Source organism: Rattus norvegicus, chromosome 1 (assembly GCF_036323735.1).
Source record: "Rattus norvegicus strain BN/NHsdMcwi chromosome 1, GRCr8, whole genome shotgun sequence".
NCBI classification, from domain to species: domain Eukaryota; kingdom Metazoa; phylum Chordata; class Mammalia; order Rodentia; family Muridae; genus Rattus; species Rattus norvegicus.
This window is the reverse complement of record NC_086019.1, coordinates 256,144,730-256,159,564: the sequence shown is the minus strand read 5'-3', so window position 1 is coordinate 256,159,564 and position 14,835 is coordinate 256,144,730. Positions and strand designations below refer to the sequence as shown.

Genomic DNA, 14,835 nt, shown 5'->3' with positions numbered 1-14,835 from the left:
GGGCTTGGCTCCTGTAGTGCTCTAGTTGTTCAAGGTTAGGCTTGGGAGAGGGGGTGTCCTTTCCTCATCTAGACTATCCAGACCTGTGGGAGCTTCTGGAGGTTCAGGGACACCTGCCTGTCATTCTTGGCTTCTTCCTCTTCATCCCTGCCAGGAGCCAGGGTCAGCCTCTCAAGTGTGCACCAGACCCAGGGTCTGGCCACACCTGCAGAGACTGGGTTTTTCTCTGGACCTAGATTCTTGCTGGTATTGGTGGCCAGCAGTAACAGTTGTAGCAAGAGTGAGCTACACAGATGAGAGGAAGATCCTGTCTCTACACAGTCTTATCACCCTGAACCACACAGCTTCTGCTAGAATCTATTTCCCATCATATCCCAGAGGCCTAACTAACTCCTTCTACCTGCCTGGGAGCTTTCACAGGCAGTGGGTCCTGGGAGTATGAAAGGGTGCTGAAGAAGATGTGGTGTCGGGCCTTTCCACTATTGTATTATGGGAGGAAAAGAGGATCAGATTGCTAAATGTCCCATGTCAGCGGCTGTAAATGGCAGTGTGAGCCCAAGGCCCAGGCCTTTGCTCCTCTTGCTCCCCACCCATCTCTGCCCCTGATGCCCTGCTCATTGTTTTACTTCATGGATAGAGCAAACACCCCAGGGAATGATCTAAAGGGAGGACAGGTTTAGTTGGGTGTCACAGATGCCTGACCATGGTCACTGTCATGAATCTGCAGCTCTTGCTCTGACTGCTTCTCCAGCTGGCAGCACTTTTTAGAGAGGCTGTGGAGCCCAACCCTAGCTGCTAGGAGCCGCTCACCAGGAACCAGCCTTGGGAAGTTAAAGGCCATAGTTTCAGCCCTGTCTTCCTGTTTCTTGGTCCACCATGATGTGAACAGCTTTTATTCACACTCCTGCTGTCCTGAACTTCCCCACCGTGAAACGTGAAACGGTGGATCCAGATGAAGCTTTCGTTTCGTCAGCTGTTTCTGCCCTGTCATAGTAAGGCAAATGTAACAAATTCGGCTACATTGTTGTGGCCCATGGCCAGCTACAGCATCCTGGCAGCTAGCATCCCAGCTGCTGTGAGCATCCTAGATGCGAGCATCCAGGCAGCACAACGAGGGCCAGTGGTAGAGCCAAGTTGCTCACCTCACTGCAGCTTGGAAGAGGGAGACAGGATGGGAGGAACACTGCATCTGCTGGGTCATGCAGCCAGTGATATGACGTACTTCCTTCCAGGTAGGTCCCACTTCCTGCTTCTTTCTGCCTCTCACTCCATGAGGTCCAAGGCCTCAGGATCCAGTCACTTCCTTGAAGCTCATCCGCTAGGCCTGTGATCCAGAAACTCGTGGGAGATATTTCATATCCAAACATGACGCTGCTTTTAAAGCTATCTCCTTTTAGGGGTTTGGTTTTCCAGAAATTGAACCTGTGTTCAAATGATTCTTTTCTTTCCCCCTTCCAGGAAGATGGTCTTTTTCCAGGACTCATTTAATCTCGTGTGTTATGGCGAGTACTGGGTTTCTGCCAGGGAAGTCTAGGACATCAGAGAACCACCTTAGAGACCAGCAGGTCTGAATGCTGTGGTTGGCAGGTGTTGAGGCCCAGAAAAATCAAGCCCTTTGCCCAAGAGCTACCTCTCAGCAAGGCCAGGCATGCAGATAACCAACCTCATATCTCTCATGTTGTAGCAGGCTGCATCCCTTTTCTGCGGGACCCTGGCTTCTCAGTCAGTAGTGGAGTCGGGGAGGGGGAAGCAGCAGTTGGTTTGTGTTGGTCACAGCTGTTTCTTGGCTGTGCCTGCCTCTTGCCCCTGAGCCAGCAGCAGCCCTGTCTGCCTGTTGGCCGGAGGGCCTGCTTGTATAAGCCAGAGGCTCTCCTCTGTTCATCAGAACGAGGTGGAAGGGGTCCTTCCCACCCTGGGAGAGAGCTTGCCAGGGCTGGCTGGATTTACTCTTCACAACGAGGGATTGGATCCCTTTTAAAAAAGACAGGCTTGTTTCTAGTCTATCCCATTTTCTGAAAATGCCTGGCTTCTGGAGGTTGAAGCAAAATGGGTGTGAGCTCAGGTGTCTGCCCTCTGGCCACATCTGGCCTACCCAGTGCTTTGGTGAACAAAATTTTATTGGAAGATGGCCTAGTCACTGTTTTTACTATAATCACTGGATGATTGATTGATTGATTGTGTGTGTGTGTGTGTGTGTGTGTGTGTGTGTGTGTGTGTGTGTACTGGAGATTGACCATAGGTCCTCCAACATGCTAGGCAAACACTTTACCACTGAGGTTACACACTCCAGCCCTCTTTATATTTTGAGACAAAATCAAAGTGGCCCACGCAGGCTTTGAACTTCTGGTCTCCTGCCACCACCTCCCAAGTGCTGGGATTTTCGAGTTTTTATAGCGCCCAGCCCACTTTTCACTATAATGGTAGAACTGAAGTGGTCTTCCCAGAATACATCTGGCCCCGGCACCTAAGATAATTTTTTCCCCTCTGGCCTAACAGAATAATTCTTCCTGGGCTGTTGACACCCAGGCACAATGCCTTTCTGTGGATCACACTGGAAGAGATTTGCCTTTCTCAAAATACTTCATGAGGAACCCAAAGGGAAGCACAGAGGGAGAGGGGGAGCAAGATGTGGCCTCAGGCAGGCCAGTCCCCACCCCCACCCCACTCTGCTCTCAGCCCTCCTTGTCTGCAGCTACTTAGAGCCTTGGTAGTCTACAGCATGTCACCCAGCCCTGTCTCAGCTCCCTGAGGACAGTCCTGCCAGCTTCGTGTGTGTGTCATGCCATTCAGTCATCCCTGCATGGGAAGTGCATGACTTCCCAGGTGCCCTCCTCAGAGCTGAATGAAGCTGAGAGCCGAGCTCATGCTAGCTACACTGTGGAAAGTGTTGCCAGCGCCGTGTTTAACCTTTAGTAACACTGTCGACAAGGAGGCCGAATGTTGCCTGCAGGTATCATTCATTCCTCACAGTAGCCAAGACATAGGCATATCACTTTATCCTGAATTTTACAAGTTCAAGACTAGGCTTTGAGGGGCTCAGTGCTTAAAACTGGCTGCTCTTCCATGAGGGTTTGGCTCCTAGCACCCCTCTTCTGGTGGCTCACAACCACCTGTAACTCCAGTTTCAGGAGATCCAATATCTCTTCTGGTCTCCGCAGGCACCAGACATGCAAGTGATGCACAAACAAATGAACAAGCAAATCACTCTTAATAGAATAAAATATTTATGGAAAAGAAATTTACTTTAGAAACAATAGGTTCCAAAAGATTAAGTAACTTTCCCTAATGGGTGGAGCCTGGGAAGAGGTGGAGCCTGGAAGGGTGGAACCTGGAAGGGGTGGGGCCTGGAAGGGTGGAGCCTGAAGGGCTGGAGCTTGGGTCTGTACCCAGGTCTCAGATTGCAGAGTCCTTGAAACTCTCCACAAACTCACCCTTGGGTTTACAGTAAAAAATGAAATATCTGCTTCCCAGTTCTCTGGGTGTAGGCAATTTACAGAGCTGGCGTGATAGCATCAAACTCTGGTTGCCTTGTCTGTGTGACTGCAAAAGATGGGTGTTGTATTAGCTGTGTAGCCTTCTCGAGTAACTTGATCTCTCTGCTTCAGTGTATCTGCCAAACAGAGGGATAACAGGACCTGTTGTAGGTTTGTCTTGAACGGTAACTGAATAGTCCTTACCTGACGTATACAGTACAAAGCTTGGTAGACCACAGAGGCTGGATCAATGTCGACTGCTGTTACCTGCTGTGAAGAGGTCTGCAGGCTCCCCCCAACCTCAGGGCCAGTGCTAGGTGATCCTGCTAGGGTTTCCTGCACATATGCAGCCCAACATTAATTAGCCTTCTGATGTCTCCTGCAGCAGGGCTCTGCTCCAGGAATGGGTCCATTCTATCTCCTTCCTACCTGAGAAATGTCTCCCTAACACTTTGAGGCCAGAGGTATGTGTTGAACTCCTGAATCCATCACAGGCCGAAATGGTCCATCACTAGCAGATGGTGCCTGTGGTGACCTCTGGCATTCATGGTGACCTTTGAGCCTCTGAACTCGAGTTTGATCCCTGGAACACATGCAAAGGGAGAAGAGAGGACCAGTTCACTAAGGTTGTCCCTGTGGCGTGCACTCCCAATGCACACATGCACGCACACTAAGAGCATTAGGAATGTTCATTAGCAGTGAACAGCTGAGAGGAGCTTTGTTACCCCGTCTCAGATCACAGTGCTGATGGCCTCCTACCCCGTCGAGCCCATAGGGACATTTTTTCTCTAGCACTTCAATTTTATCCTCATTCTTGGCAGGAGACAACATAACCACATTTCCTGGATGAGGAAGCTGAGGCACAGACAGGATACCCTTGTCTGAGTCTGCCTCTCATCTACTGGCCACTAGCTCCTGGGTTCAGTGTGAAGGGTGCTGTACGGCCATGTTCTCAACCTGTGGGTCGCGACCCCTCTGCTATTTTTGAGTGACTTTTCCTAAGGGTTGCCTGAGACCGTCAGAAAACTCAGATGTTTACATTATGATTCACACCAGGAGCAAAAATTAGTTATGAAACAACAAAAATATATCATGTGTGGGGGGAGTGGAGGGGGTCCCCACAACACGAGGAACTGGATTAAAGGGTCGCAGCATTAGGAAGGTTGAGAACCTCTGGTGTAGGGAGGTTTTCTGCACCCTGAGGCCTGCTTCCCCCCTTGGGTGCAGCTCTGGCAAGAACTGAGCAAGACTGTGAGGCATAAGGGCTGGAGCGATGGCTCGGTGGTTCAGAGCGCTGACTGCTCTTCCGAGTTCAATTCCCAGCAACCACATGGTGGCTCACAACCATCTGTAATGGGATCTGACGCCCTCTTCTGGTGTGTCTGAAGAGAGAAATGGCGTACTGATATACATAAAATAAATAAATCTTTAAAAAAAAAAGGCTGCAAAGGCATATACACGTGGTGTGTACTTGAAAACTACCCTGACATTCAAGGTCCTGGGTCTCCTTTGCTGAGCCTGCTGGCCCCTGACAGTCCACAGAGCCACCAGGCCTCATGGGACCAGCCTCCCACATGACCTCAGAGGCTTCTCCAGCTCACAGTAAAGCCGAATCCCACTGCAGGGAGGGCCTAGGTCTGGAGTCTGCTTCAGAGGATCCTGTGTTTCGACAGACACCTCATTATCCCAGCCAGCCTCTGTAATCATACAGGCCCACGCCCAGCGGCCATCCCCAGCCAGGAAATCATTCCTTCCCCTCCCCCGCCTTCCGCCCAGGGCGCCCTGAACCTCAGTGTCTGCAGCCACTCTCCACTCTCCGGTGGCCCTCCTGCCTGCCTAACGGTTTTTCTCTCCTGCTTCTCCTTGCTCTCTCGGGGACTTGGAAGTGTGGTTATCCAGCTGGGCTGAGTCTCCCAAGAAGGACGTGACAGGTACCGCCTTGCGTGCATGCGTGTAAACATGTGTGTCCCGGCATGTGTGCTGAGGAGCTGCTCCCTTAGGCATGCCTCTCCTCATCTGCATGCGGAGCTTCCCCACTCCCTGGGCCCCCAGCCTTCAGGGAGAACTCTTTCCAGTCCTCAGAGGAGCCTCGGAGCCTGGTAGAGTGGTGACCCAAGTGTCAGAGTGTGTACCGGCCCAGTGCCCTGCCTGTGCTGCCCTAGGTGGGTCACACAGCCTCCCCAAAGGCTTGGAATGCCGCCTCTGCATTTCTGTGCTAGGATGAGGTTGGGCTGCAGTCATCTTTGGCCTTATCACGTTGACCTTCCCAGGAGAGTAGCCATCTCTGGTCTGAGGCAGTCAACCCCTGATAACCAAACCTACCTTCCAGAGATCTCTCCGGGAAGCAAAGAGACCTGGAGTACAGGAGGGGGCCCTTCCTGTGAGTGTGAAGGGTTGGGCCACAACCTCCATTTCCCAGTAACCCAGACCATGGAATTGCCCCAAGGCCTTTAGCTGCCCTATGAGGTGCCCGGGGACTTAGCCTGTATCTGGTCCATCTGGACGGAGAATCAGTTTTGCCTTTGAGGCAAAACCTATGGACAGCAGTCAATGGCGGAAGAGGGATGGCATTTCCAGGAGGGTCTTGAACAGGAGCCTTCCCTTTTAAGAGCAGATATTCAAGCCGAGGGGCTGGGAGGTATGGTAGATGGTGAGGGTAAGAAGGGGTCTTGGGCCAGTTGCTGGGTTGAAGTTCAAGCTCCACCCTGAATCCCGCCCCCCACCGCTGCTGTTGGCAGTGAGGCTGGTGTTGAGCATCCTGGAACAGATGCCAGGGGAGAAGGCAGTGCCCCCCTCCCCTCCTGATTGTCCTTATAGTCTTCCCTATGACGCTGGCCTGAGCTAATCACTGGGCTCCCGTCCCTTTTTCCCCTCGGATCACGCCAGTGAGCCAGAGCGCACTTGGCTCGCAGCAATACATTCTGTTCACCAAACGTATAGCTGGGAGGCCAGCAGGCCCAGTGCAGCCTGGGAGGACCCGGCTGTGAGGACCGTTGGGTCTTGGTGGGACGCCCAGGCTTGGGAGTGTCATGGAGAACCTGTGGCAGAGCTCCCACAAGCCCTGGCTTCTCAAGATGAGTCTCACTCTCTGGAACCAGAGGTAGCCCCCCACCCAGTCCCCACTCTAGAGTGGTAGGGACAGCCAACTTAGAGTCCAAGGCTACAGTCTCCCAGTCTCGGTTTCCCTTTTGGAATGTTGGGGGAATTCTCTCAAACAGGAAACTCAGAGGTGACCGGCTGATGCCAGAGATCCCAATGGGCAGGGGTCCTGGAGCCGCTTAACCTGGCATCCAACCCAGAGTGGCCTGGGAGGCTCTGGGCTGGGTCTCTGCAGCTGGTAGACCCATGCCTGCTTGGAGGTGGGTCTAGGAGAGGCATAGTGCAGAGGACGGTCTTTAACCCTCCTGGCACGGTGGCTTTTCCCATGAGCTGCCTCTGGCAGTGAGGTCTTTAGTTCCTCCCACGTCTCCCATAGCCTCTGCTCTCTAAACAGCTGCTCGGACTTCACACGGGGCTTTAGCCCCTGTAACTTCAGTGCGTTCACGGATCAGCCCCTCGAGGTACTGTTCTGTTTACAGATGAGGAAGCTAAACTCAGGAAGGGTGAGTGTCCTCCCCACAGTCACAGAGCAAGCAAGGGCAAGGCAGGACCGCACTGCAGAGCCTCTGACACGGACACCAAGTTTGTGCTCAGGAATGTGGGGTAATGGTTGTGTCTGGATCATGTCCTATGGCACCGGTATCAGAGATGACTAGTCTGAAGCACATGGTCCGGTTGGAGAGCCATTCCCACCCAAAAAAGCCCAGGAGAGAACAAACGCCATGCCTGGTGTGCTAAGGGAGCTTCTAAGAGGCAGAGGTGCTTAGGTATAATTGAGATGGGAAAGTGTGTAGGGCAGAGGTAGGGCCTACAGGAAAGGCTTAGGAAGAATGTACACGGGACATCATGGATGCGCGGTACACGTGCTGAATTATGAATGCTACATGGAATGGTGAAGGAGGGTCAGAAGGCCAGGGGAGCACCGATCACAAGAAAGGCTGGACTTGAGTTTTCCTCTTATTCTTTTAAATCATGAGGAGGCGTTGAGGGTGTGGAGCCAAGAGACGACTTGACAGAGGCCTAGTTTAGAAACTGAAGTTGACAGCAAACTTGAGCACATTTCTGTTCAGATGGTTATTGTTGGAATATAGGTGTTGAGGCAGGGGGAGGGCAGAGACCCTAAGGTAGGGCCCAGCTAAGGACTCTAATAATGCGTAAGGCTCCACCTCTTGTTGCAAATTCCCATTCTAACACAGGAGAGGCAGTGCTTTCTAGAAGGGTCTACCCCTCCGAGCAGAGCCAAAAACCTCGTCGTCTGAGCGTAAGAGGCTCCCTCCCCCTCCTTCAGGCAGACGCCTCCAGATCCCAATTTTCCAGGCCTTGCCTGCCTTGGAGGGGATCCAGAGCTGCCGCCACAGATGACATCACCACCCACCACCAAGCCTTTTCTCATCTGGTTACCTGCTCTTAGTGCCCACCACCACGCAGCGACACCCCAAGAGGTAGACGCCAGAGGGGAGAGCTGGGAGCATTTGCACTGGGGGTGGACGGAGAGAGAGGAGGAGAGAGAAAGAACCTCACAGCTAGCGCACAGCCGTCCCCGAGAAGAGTGACAATTGTCTGTGGATGCTGTGTGACCCTGGAGAAAGTTCTCTTCGCTTTACCTTCCTGAGTTCCCAGAATGCTAGCCATCAGAGGCTCCAGCCAGTTTTCTAGGCAGACTGTGGACGAGGGCTGTGGGTGTGTAGATTTTCCTCTGCTTTGAAATCTTGCCTCAGATTTTTCTTGGCTTGTATCAAAATGAGCTGATATTTGTCCCCTCGCTGGCACCTCATCTTTGTCCTCACATCCCTGTCCACCATCTGGCTGAGATCCCAGAGCTGCTTATTCCTCATTGCCTCAGCTTCTCACCCCTTTCCTCCTTCCTGTTCAGTCATCTATTGTCCCCCTGTTTGGGAGCTCAGGCCCTTCCTGCTTTACCCAGACGGACACACAGTCATCACAGCATCTTTCTGGAAGTACATCTGTTACACACTCAGTACCTACCACTAATGGATGCCCCGGCTAGTCTGTTGAGGCGACAGCAGGAGTCTATAAGACTCCCAAAGCCCAGTGTTCACCGGGCACCACCTGTGTGCCAGGTGTCTGGGGACTCAGGTGGGGCAGAGTCCTTCCTAGAGACTAAGCGTCAATGGCGCCTGTAGGCCATGTGTGCTGCAGGAATTAAGGATGTGCTTGGTGGCATGGCCTCGAGTACCGTCCCAGCTGAGGAGACTGCATCCCCTCGTGACATTCAGGTTACACACGTGTAACGTGAGGCAGTGTGGAGCCTACTGTGTGGAAGATTACTGTGAGAACTGAGCACGATGCTGCAGCTGTGTGCTGAATGTGGACTGACCCCAAGAGGCCCGATGAGGACTTGCATGCGATCGGCCTGGCTCTCAGCCTGCTACAGAACTCCTGCTGCTGGCCCCCACACCCCCATTTGGATCTTGTATTCTCCTCACTCATTTTTTCACACTTAAGGTACCGTTGGTGTCTGGTCGCTTTTTAGTTTGTTCTGCACTTGCAGTGACAAGACAAGCACCAATATTCCCCAGGGCAGTCTGGGTCAGGGTAGTGGGGTAGGGGATGGCATCCACCAGCCCAGTGCCTAGTCCATTGCTAGCTGGTGCGGAAGCTACTGACACGTGAGTGCAGAGGCCGGGCTGCCCTCCTGCCCAGCTGTTGGTTCCGCTTCTGCCTGAAATACAATTCTGCCTTTGCAGGGGCTCCCTGGGGCTTGCCCATGTGCAATCATGGGGAACACCTCAGCCTCTGAGTCTCCTAAGGGCCCAGCTGGGGCTCCAAAGCCCACATCATGATTGAGAAAAGTACCAGACCTGTGGGTTGCTCTCTCCTCCCAGAAGAGCCTGTTTTGACTCTCCTGGCATTCCCTGGCCACAGACCCTGACAGACCCTTCCTCACAAAAGACAGAGGTCTAAACAGTGCATCTCACGTTGGCTACATATCTGAACCGTGGGACAGGATGGGCTATGCAAAGTGACTCATGCAGAGAGGCCCCACCTATTAAAGCTGGCTCCCTGAAGCCTGGGCTTCAGAGTTGGGGGATTTAAAGGCTCCTAATGCTTCTAAGCATTGGGTCATTGTGTCAGAAGGACAGTGTGTGTGGAAACAGATCAGGATTCTGTGGTTAGAAGAGAGTTGGACTTGAACCTTTGAAAAGACTGTGTCTTGGCTGTCCGTGAGCCGTGGGAACTGCACGAGCCTCTTGAGTACCTCTCTGAGCCTCTCACTAATTTATGAGTTAAACAGGAAGAGAAAAGGGCTGTCTCCAGGTGGACTGAAGCCATACCTGCCTGGCATGTGAGTCAGACTCAGTCATGCAGCGGGAGGGGTATGTCTGAAGGGTGAGGCACCATAAGAGACTGGAAACACTAGGGCCATTTCTATGGCCACACTATTGGCATTAAGCCCCAACCTTCCAGAACATTGGTAGAGGTTTGCATTTGTTCTGGGTCTGAGACAGGTTTCTTGATGGGCAACAGGGGCTGACCTTGAACTCCGGATTCTCCTGCCTCAGCCACTAGTGTGGGAATTACAGGCTGACTGACCAGTACATGGTTGTAAGAAATGTACTAGGAATTCCCTGGTGGTGGATCGTCTGGGAAGACTTCCTGAAAGAGGTGATTAGTCATTTTCTGGCTTGTGGATTCATATAATGTGGATGCTAGCAGGGCATACTGTCTTTGGGAGTGTCCAAAGACAGTTGAAGAGCAGAAAAGATTTGACAGCACATGAAGCCATATACCCTTCAATCTGAGACGGGCGCCCAGCCTGTCTGTATTCCAGCCTGGCACTTGTTTAATGAATGCCACGCTGATACGGTGGCCAAACAGGGCAAAGAACTGCCTTGCTCCCCAAAGAAGGGCTCACTGGCCCTTTCTCTGATACACCTCAGCCTTTGACTCTGAGGCTTTTAAAACTGCCCAGCGCTTAAAGACAAGGGGAGCCTCTGCTGGTTGTGATGGCAGAGAGGCCCAGGAAGGCTCCTCTGGAGAGCGTTAGGCTGCTGTCTGCCTGGCCCTTCCAGAGCCAGGAGGACAGGAATGGAGCCGAACTTGAGGAAAAGTGGGGGGTGGGGGGGCGTGTTAGGCTAGCCAGCGCTGGCGCTGGGACTTTCTTCTTGGGTTTCAAGTAAACAGTCTGGGCCCTCCTCCCATCCCCTGCCTCCACCCCCAGCTCCTCATTCGACGGGTCTCATGTGTTTCTATTTAAGGGTTGCGAGTAAGCCCTAGTGATTGGCGGCCTCAAAGCCTCTTGACTCTTTGCTGGACCTAGGCTGTAGAGAAGTTCTCTCCCTCTCCCTCCCGGAGGGGAGCCTTGCTGCCTTTTCTCTCTGGGTTTACAGGCTTGGGATAGAGGCAGCCAGCCTCCTGGACCTCCCACTCCTCTCTCTCCTTTCTCTCCCCTGTGCTCTGGCCTCAGCCTTCATGGGCCGCCCACTGTGCTCCTGTGGCCCTCCTCTCACACCCCAGCCAGCCCAAGAGTCTGGAGAGATGGGAGGCCCCAGGCCTCTCTGCAGACTCCCCCATGCCGGCCTGTGACTAACTCTTCACACGCAGCAGCAGGCTTTTCCCTCAATTTCCTTGGCTTCCGTCTCTGCCTGTCTCTGCCTCTCTCCACCCCCTTCTCCTCCCCCGTCCCCTGGCTCCCCATGTCCCCCGGTCCCGGCAGTGCAGCGGGCCGGTGTGGGGCCTTGCTATATGGCCTGTCCTTGGGGCCCAGCAAGCTGCGAGCCCTGGCCACGGGCTGCTCCGCGGTGCAGAGCTGGCGACCGTGCAGCCTCCCTCGAGGGCGATGGACGGAGGGCGCCCCGGACGCGGGGCTACAGCTGGCCGCTGGCTCACCGCGTGCTTTCTGCCCTCGCCAGGTGCCGACACCAACGCCGAGCCCATGATCCTGGAACAGTACGTGGTGGTGTCCAACTATAAGAAACAAGAGAACTCGGAGCTGAGCCTCCAGGCCGGGGAGGTAGTAGATGTCATCGAGAAGAACGAAAGCGGTGAGTGCCTGGCCTACCGGGCGGTCCATTCCTGGTTCCAGCCTGGCTCCTGGGCCCGGCTGGGTTTTTGTTCCTCTCCTCCACCCCCCACCTCTGCAGCTAGCTATACGTTCTTTCCATCTGGCAGGGAGAGGGAGAGGGCCGAGGAGTCTGAAGTTCCCCTGTTGGTTTGGGCTGCAGGCCAGCAGTTTGCCTGGTGGTGGAAGAATGTCTCCCTGGCTTGAGGCTAATTAGCCGGCTTGCGCTAATGCAAGGCCAAGGTGGCATGGAAGCATCCGTTCCTTATTCAGGGGCGGACCCCGTGCCATCTGAGGCCCAGAGGCGATGGTCGCTTTAGCTCAGGGGTGCCCAATGACAGCTTTCCCAGTTGAACTGTCTGTCTGCCAGCTAGGATCCGGCAGGAGTGGGAGGACCCAGCCAGTTGGTGGAGAAGGCAAGCATGACATCACAATGGGTTCCAGGGTCCCCAGACCCCTAGCAAGATGTCTGAGGAAGGGCTAGGCCCTGTGGGAGGTTGGCTAGTGTCTGGGCAGTGAGTGGGTGGTGAGCTTGACTGCCTCCTGCTGAGCTGGAAGCCACCAGGACTTGGGAAGAGGGCCCAGGCACTGATGAAGCCAGTTGCTGGAGGGGTCCTGCAACAGGCCACTTTGTCATTAGGAGCTGACAGAGACCATGCCCATGGCTTGCCAGGATCTGCTGGCTCCAGGGTTTTTGCGTAGTGGACCAGAATCCTTTGATACCCTTGGCAAGAAAAGGCATACTCAGCAGATGGAGAGACGTCTGTTAGTCCTTGTCGCAGGCTCACGAGGCTCTCAGAGGGCAGAGGGTCCTTGAAACCACAGCATCCTCTGCTGCCTGCCCACAGCCTTCTGGGTGGCACTTGAACAAGTTCGGGATCTTATTTCGGTTTCAGTTTCGGTTTGCTGGGGGCAGGCCCTGTATATAGGTGTACCTCGGGGATGACATCTGTGGGCCCTTCAAGAGAGAGGCCTGTCTTTGTTCCCTTCTAATGTTTTGAAAGGAACACAACCCAAAGGGTCACTGTGTCCATTCTATAGATGGAATGACTGAGGTACAGAAAGCTAGAGTGGAAACAAGTCTCCTGAGGTCAGAGACAGTATACCAGATAATGCCTCCGTGCAGCAGCAGAGACCCTAAAGAAACCTCAGTGGACATTCTTGGGGAGCACAGGGCCGGACTTCCCCTCCTGAGGCTGGTGTCCTCATAGGCCACATGAGAAGTCAGGCTCTGTCTTTGTGCCTGGGTGGTTGGCAGTGTCACTGCACACACGTGACAGAACGTGACCTAGTATCAGATCTCAGTTCCGGGTGAACACCACACTGGTTTCCTTCCTGTGTAACTTTACAGTGGGGTACCATTAGCTTCATCTCCCTGATCTCTAAGGGAGCTGACGTTACCTTGGGGGTTCTCTGTGTCCTGAGTCTCTGAGGCCTCCTGAGGGATCTCTCACAATAGAAGGAAAGGCGACAGGGGAGGGAAGCTTTGTTCACTTGGGAGGCTGTTCCTAGGAAAAGCAGGAGCTCACTTTTGAATGCATGGTTAGTTCTTTGGGGACTCTCTTGCTACCACATGTGCCCTGCCACGCCACCACTGCTGTGTGGCCCTCTGAGTCTTTGGGGTCTGTCAGCCACTGGCCATGATGACAGAAGAGTCCTGCTACGAGATTCCAAGAGTCTAGGATGAGTGTGGTGGCACATGCCTTTAATGCCAGCATTCAGGAGGAACAGGCAGACAGCGTCTGTGACTGAGGCTAGCCAGGTCTATAGAGTGAGTTTGAGGCCATCCCAGGCTAAACAGGCCCTGTGAAAAAATAAACCCCAGGGATTCATTTGCCTTTTCCCTTCCCATTCCATATCTGTAACCCATGGACTCTTGCCTGGGGCGAAGGAAGAACTCGGGGAAGGTAGTGTGAGTCTATGTTAGAAACAGTGTGGAGAGACCTGCTTTCCTGCTTAGCCCAGTCCTCTGAGCAGCCCAGTTCGGCACAGAGACCTCATAAGGGAGCTGCTGTGCTTAGATTCTAGCTGTTACCAATAGATGGGTAACTTCAGAACCCTTCATTTTCCTGGGCCTTACCTGTTCCTTCTGTAATGGGAGGATAACCTCGTGGCTGCTTGGAAGTAGAGGCTTGAACAGTCCCCAAAGCCCTACCTTGTGTCTGAACCGCTGGGGGATCCAGTATGGCCCTAGGTGTCAGATAGAGAGAGCCTCTCTATCTGGGGCTTTTCTACTGTTCTGGTGGAGAAAGCTGTGTAGCTGCATGTGTGTTTGGACATGGACCTGGAGCACTGTGGCGGCCGGTCTGCCGTCTGTCTGTACGTTCGGCGAAACCAGGATCACTCGGATGTACATCCTGCTTAACAAGAGAGACAGGGTAGAGGAGAGAAAGACGACCAGACTTGAGATCCTGGGAAGTGATTCTCTAGCGAGGAAGCTGGAGGCTGGACCGTGGGGGTTGTAGGTGAGGCGAGGCGTGTGCACCCTGTGAGCTGGTTTTGGAGGGAGTGGTGGGGTGAGGCTTATGAGCTCCGGAACAAAGACCCAGTTGTGATGCCTTTGACCTGGGACACGGCGAGCGTGTTACGACATTTCCACTGGCATTGTTGGGTGGCAGCCCCAGTGACTGCCATCCCCCAGCCCTCCTGTTGGGTGCAGGCCTCTGCCTGAGTACTCTTTCAGTTGCTCAGATGGAGGGTCCATGGAGACGCACAGCAACCTCTGGCTCTGCCTGTTTGTCAGAGGGCCCCTGTTGACCTGAACTATAGTCACAAGGTAATGTGGGATGTGGACACGCCAGCACCATGTGTGGCTGCCGTCCATCTAAAGTGGTCTGTCTGCAAGGTGACTCCAAGCCCATGAACAGTAAGTGCCAGTCGTCATGGAATTAGTCCCTGTGGTGGGAGGCACTTTAACCTTCTGTACCTAAAGTAACAAGCGAAGAAGTTAGGTGACTCCAAGAGCTAAGGTCTCTCCAGCTCCACAAAGACCCTGGGGGGAGGCTGAGAATCCTCTGGTCTTGAGTGCCAAGTGGGTATCCCGTGTCGACCGTACTCGGATTAGGGACATAGACTGGCCGAGATGGTCATAGGTCTCCCTGGAACATCCTTGGCAAAAGATGGCATGCCGTTCTCAGGTAAGCGGGGTAGTAGTGATTAAACTGATTCTTTGAACTTGGAGGCAGGCATTGGTTGAGAGGAGGATCTCAAGAAGCTGATGTGTCCCCAAGGATCACATGT

General features: G+C 53.6%; 1 protein-coding gene across 4 annotated transcripts in view; it reads left to right on the top strand.

Annotated features, from left to right (window-relative positions):
* Sh3pxd2a (SH3 and PX domains 2A) overlaps positions 1-14,835 on the top strand; it is a 206,130-nt gene that overhangs the window by 141,556 nt on the left and 49,739 nt on the right. For 3 of the 4 annotated variants that reach the window (NM_001107606.2, XM_006231514.5, XM_039080588.2), the window contains 2 exon segments: positions 5,360-5,404; positions 11,447-11,578. In NM_001107606.2, the coding sequence (NP_001101076.2) occupies positions 5,360-5,404; positions 11,447-11,578 (177 nt within the window). 4 annotated transcript variants of the gene reach the window in all.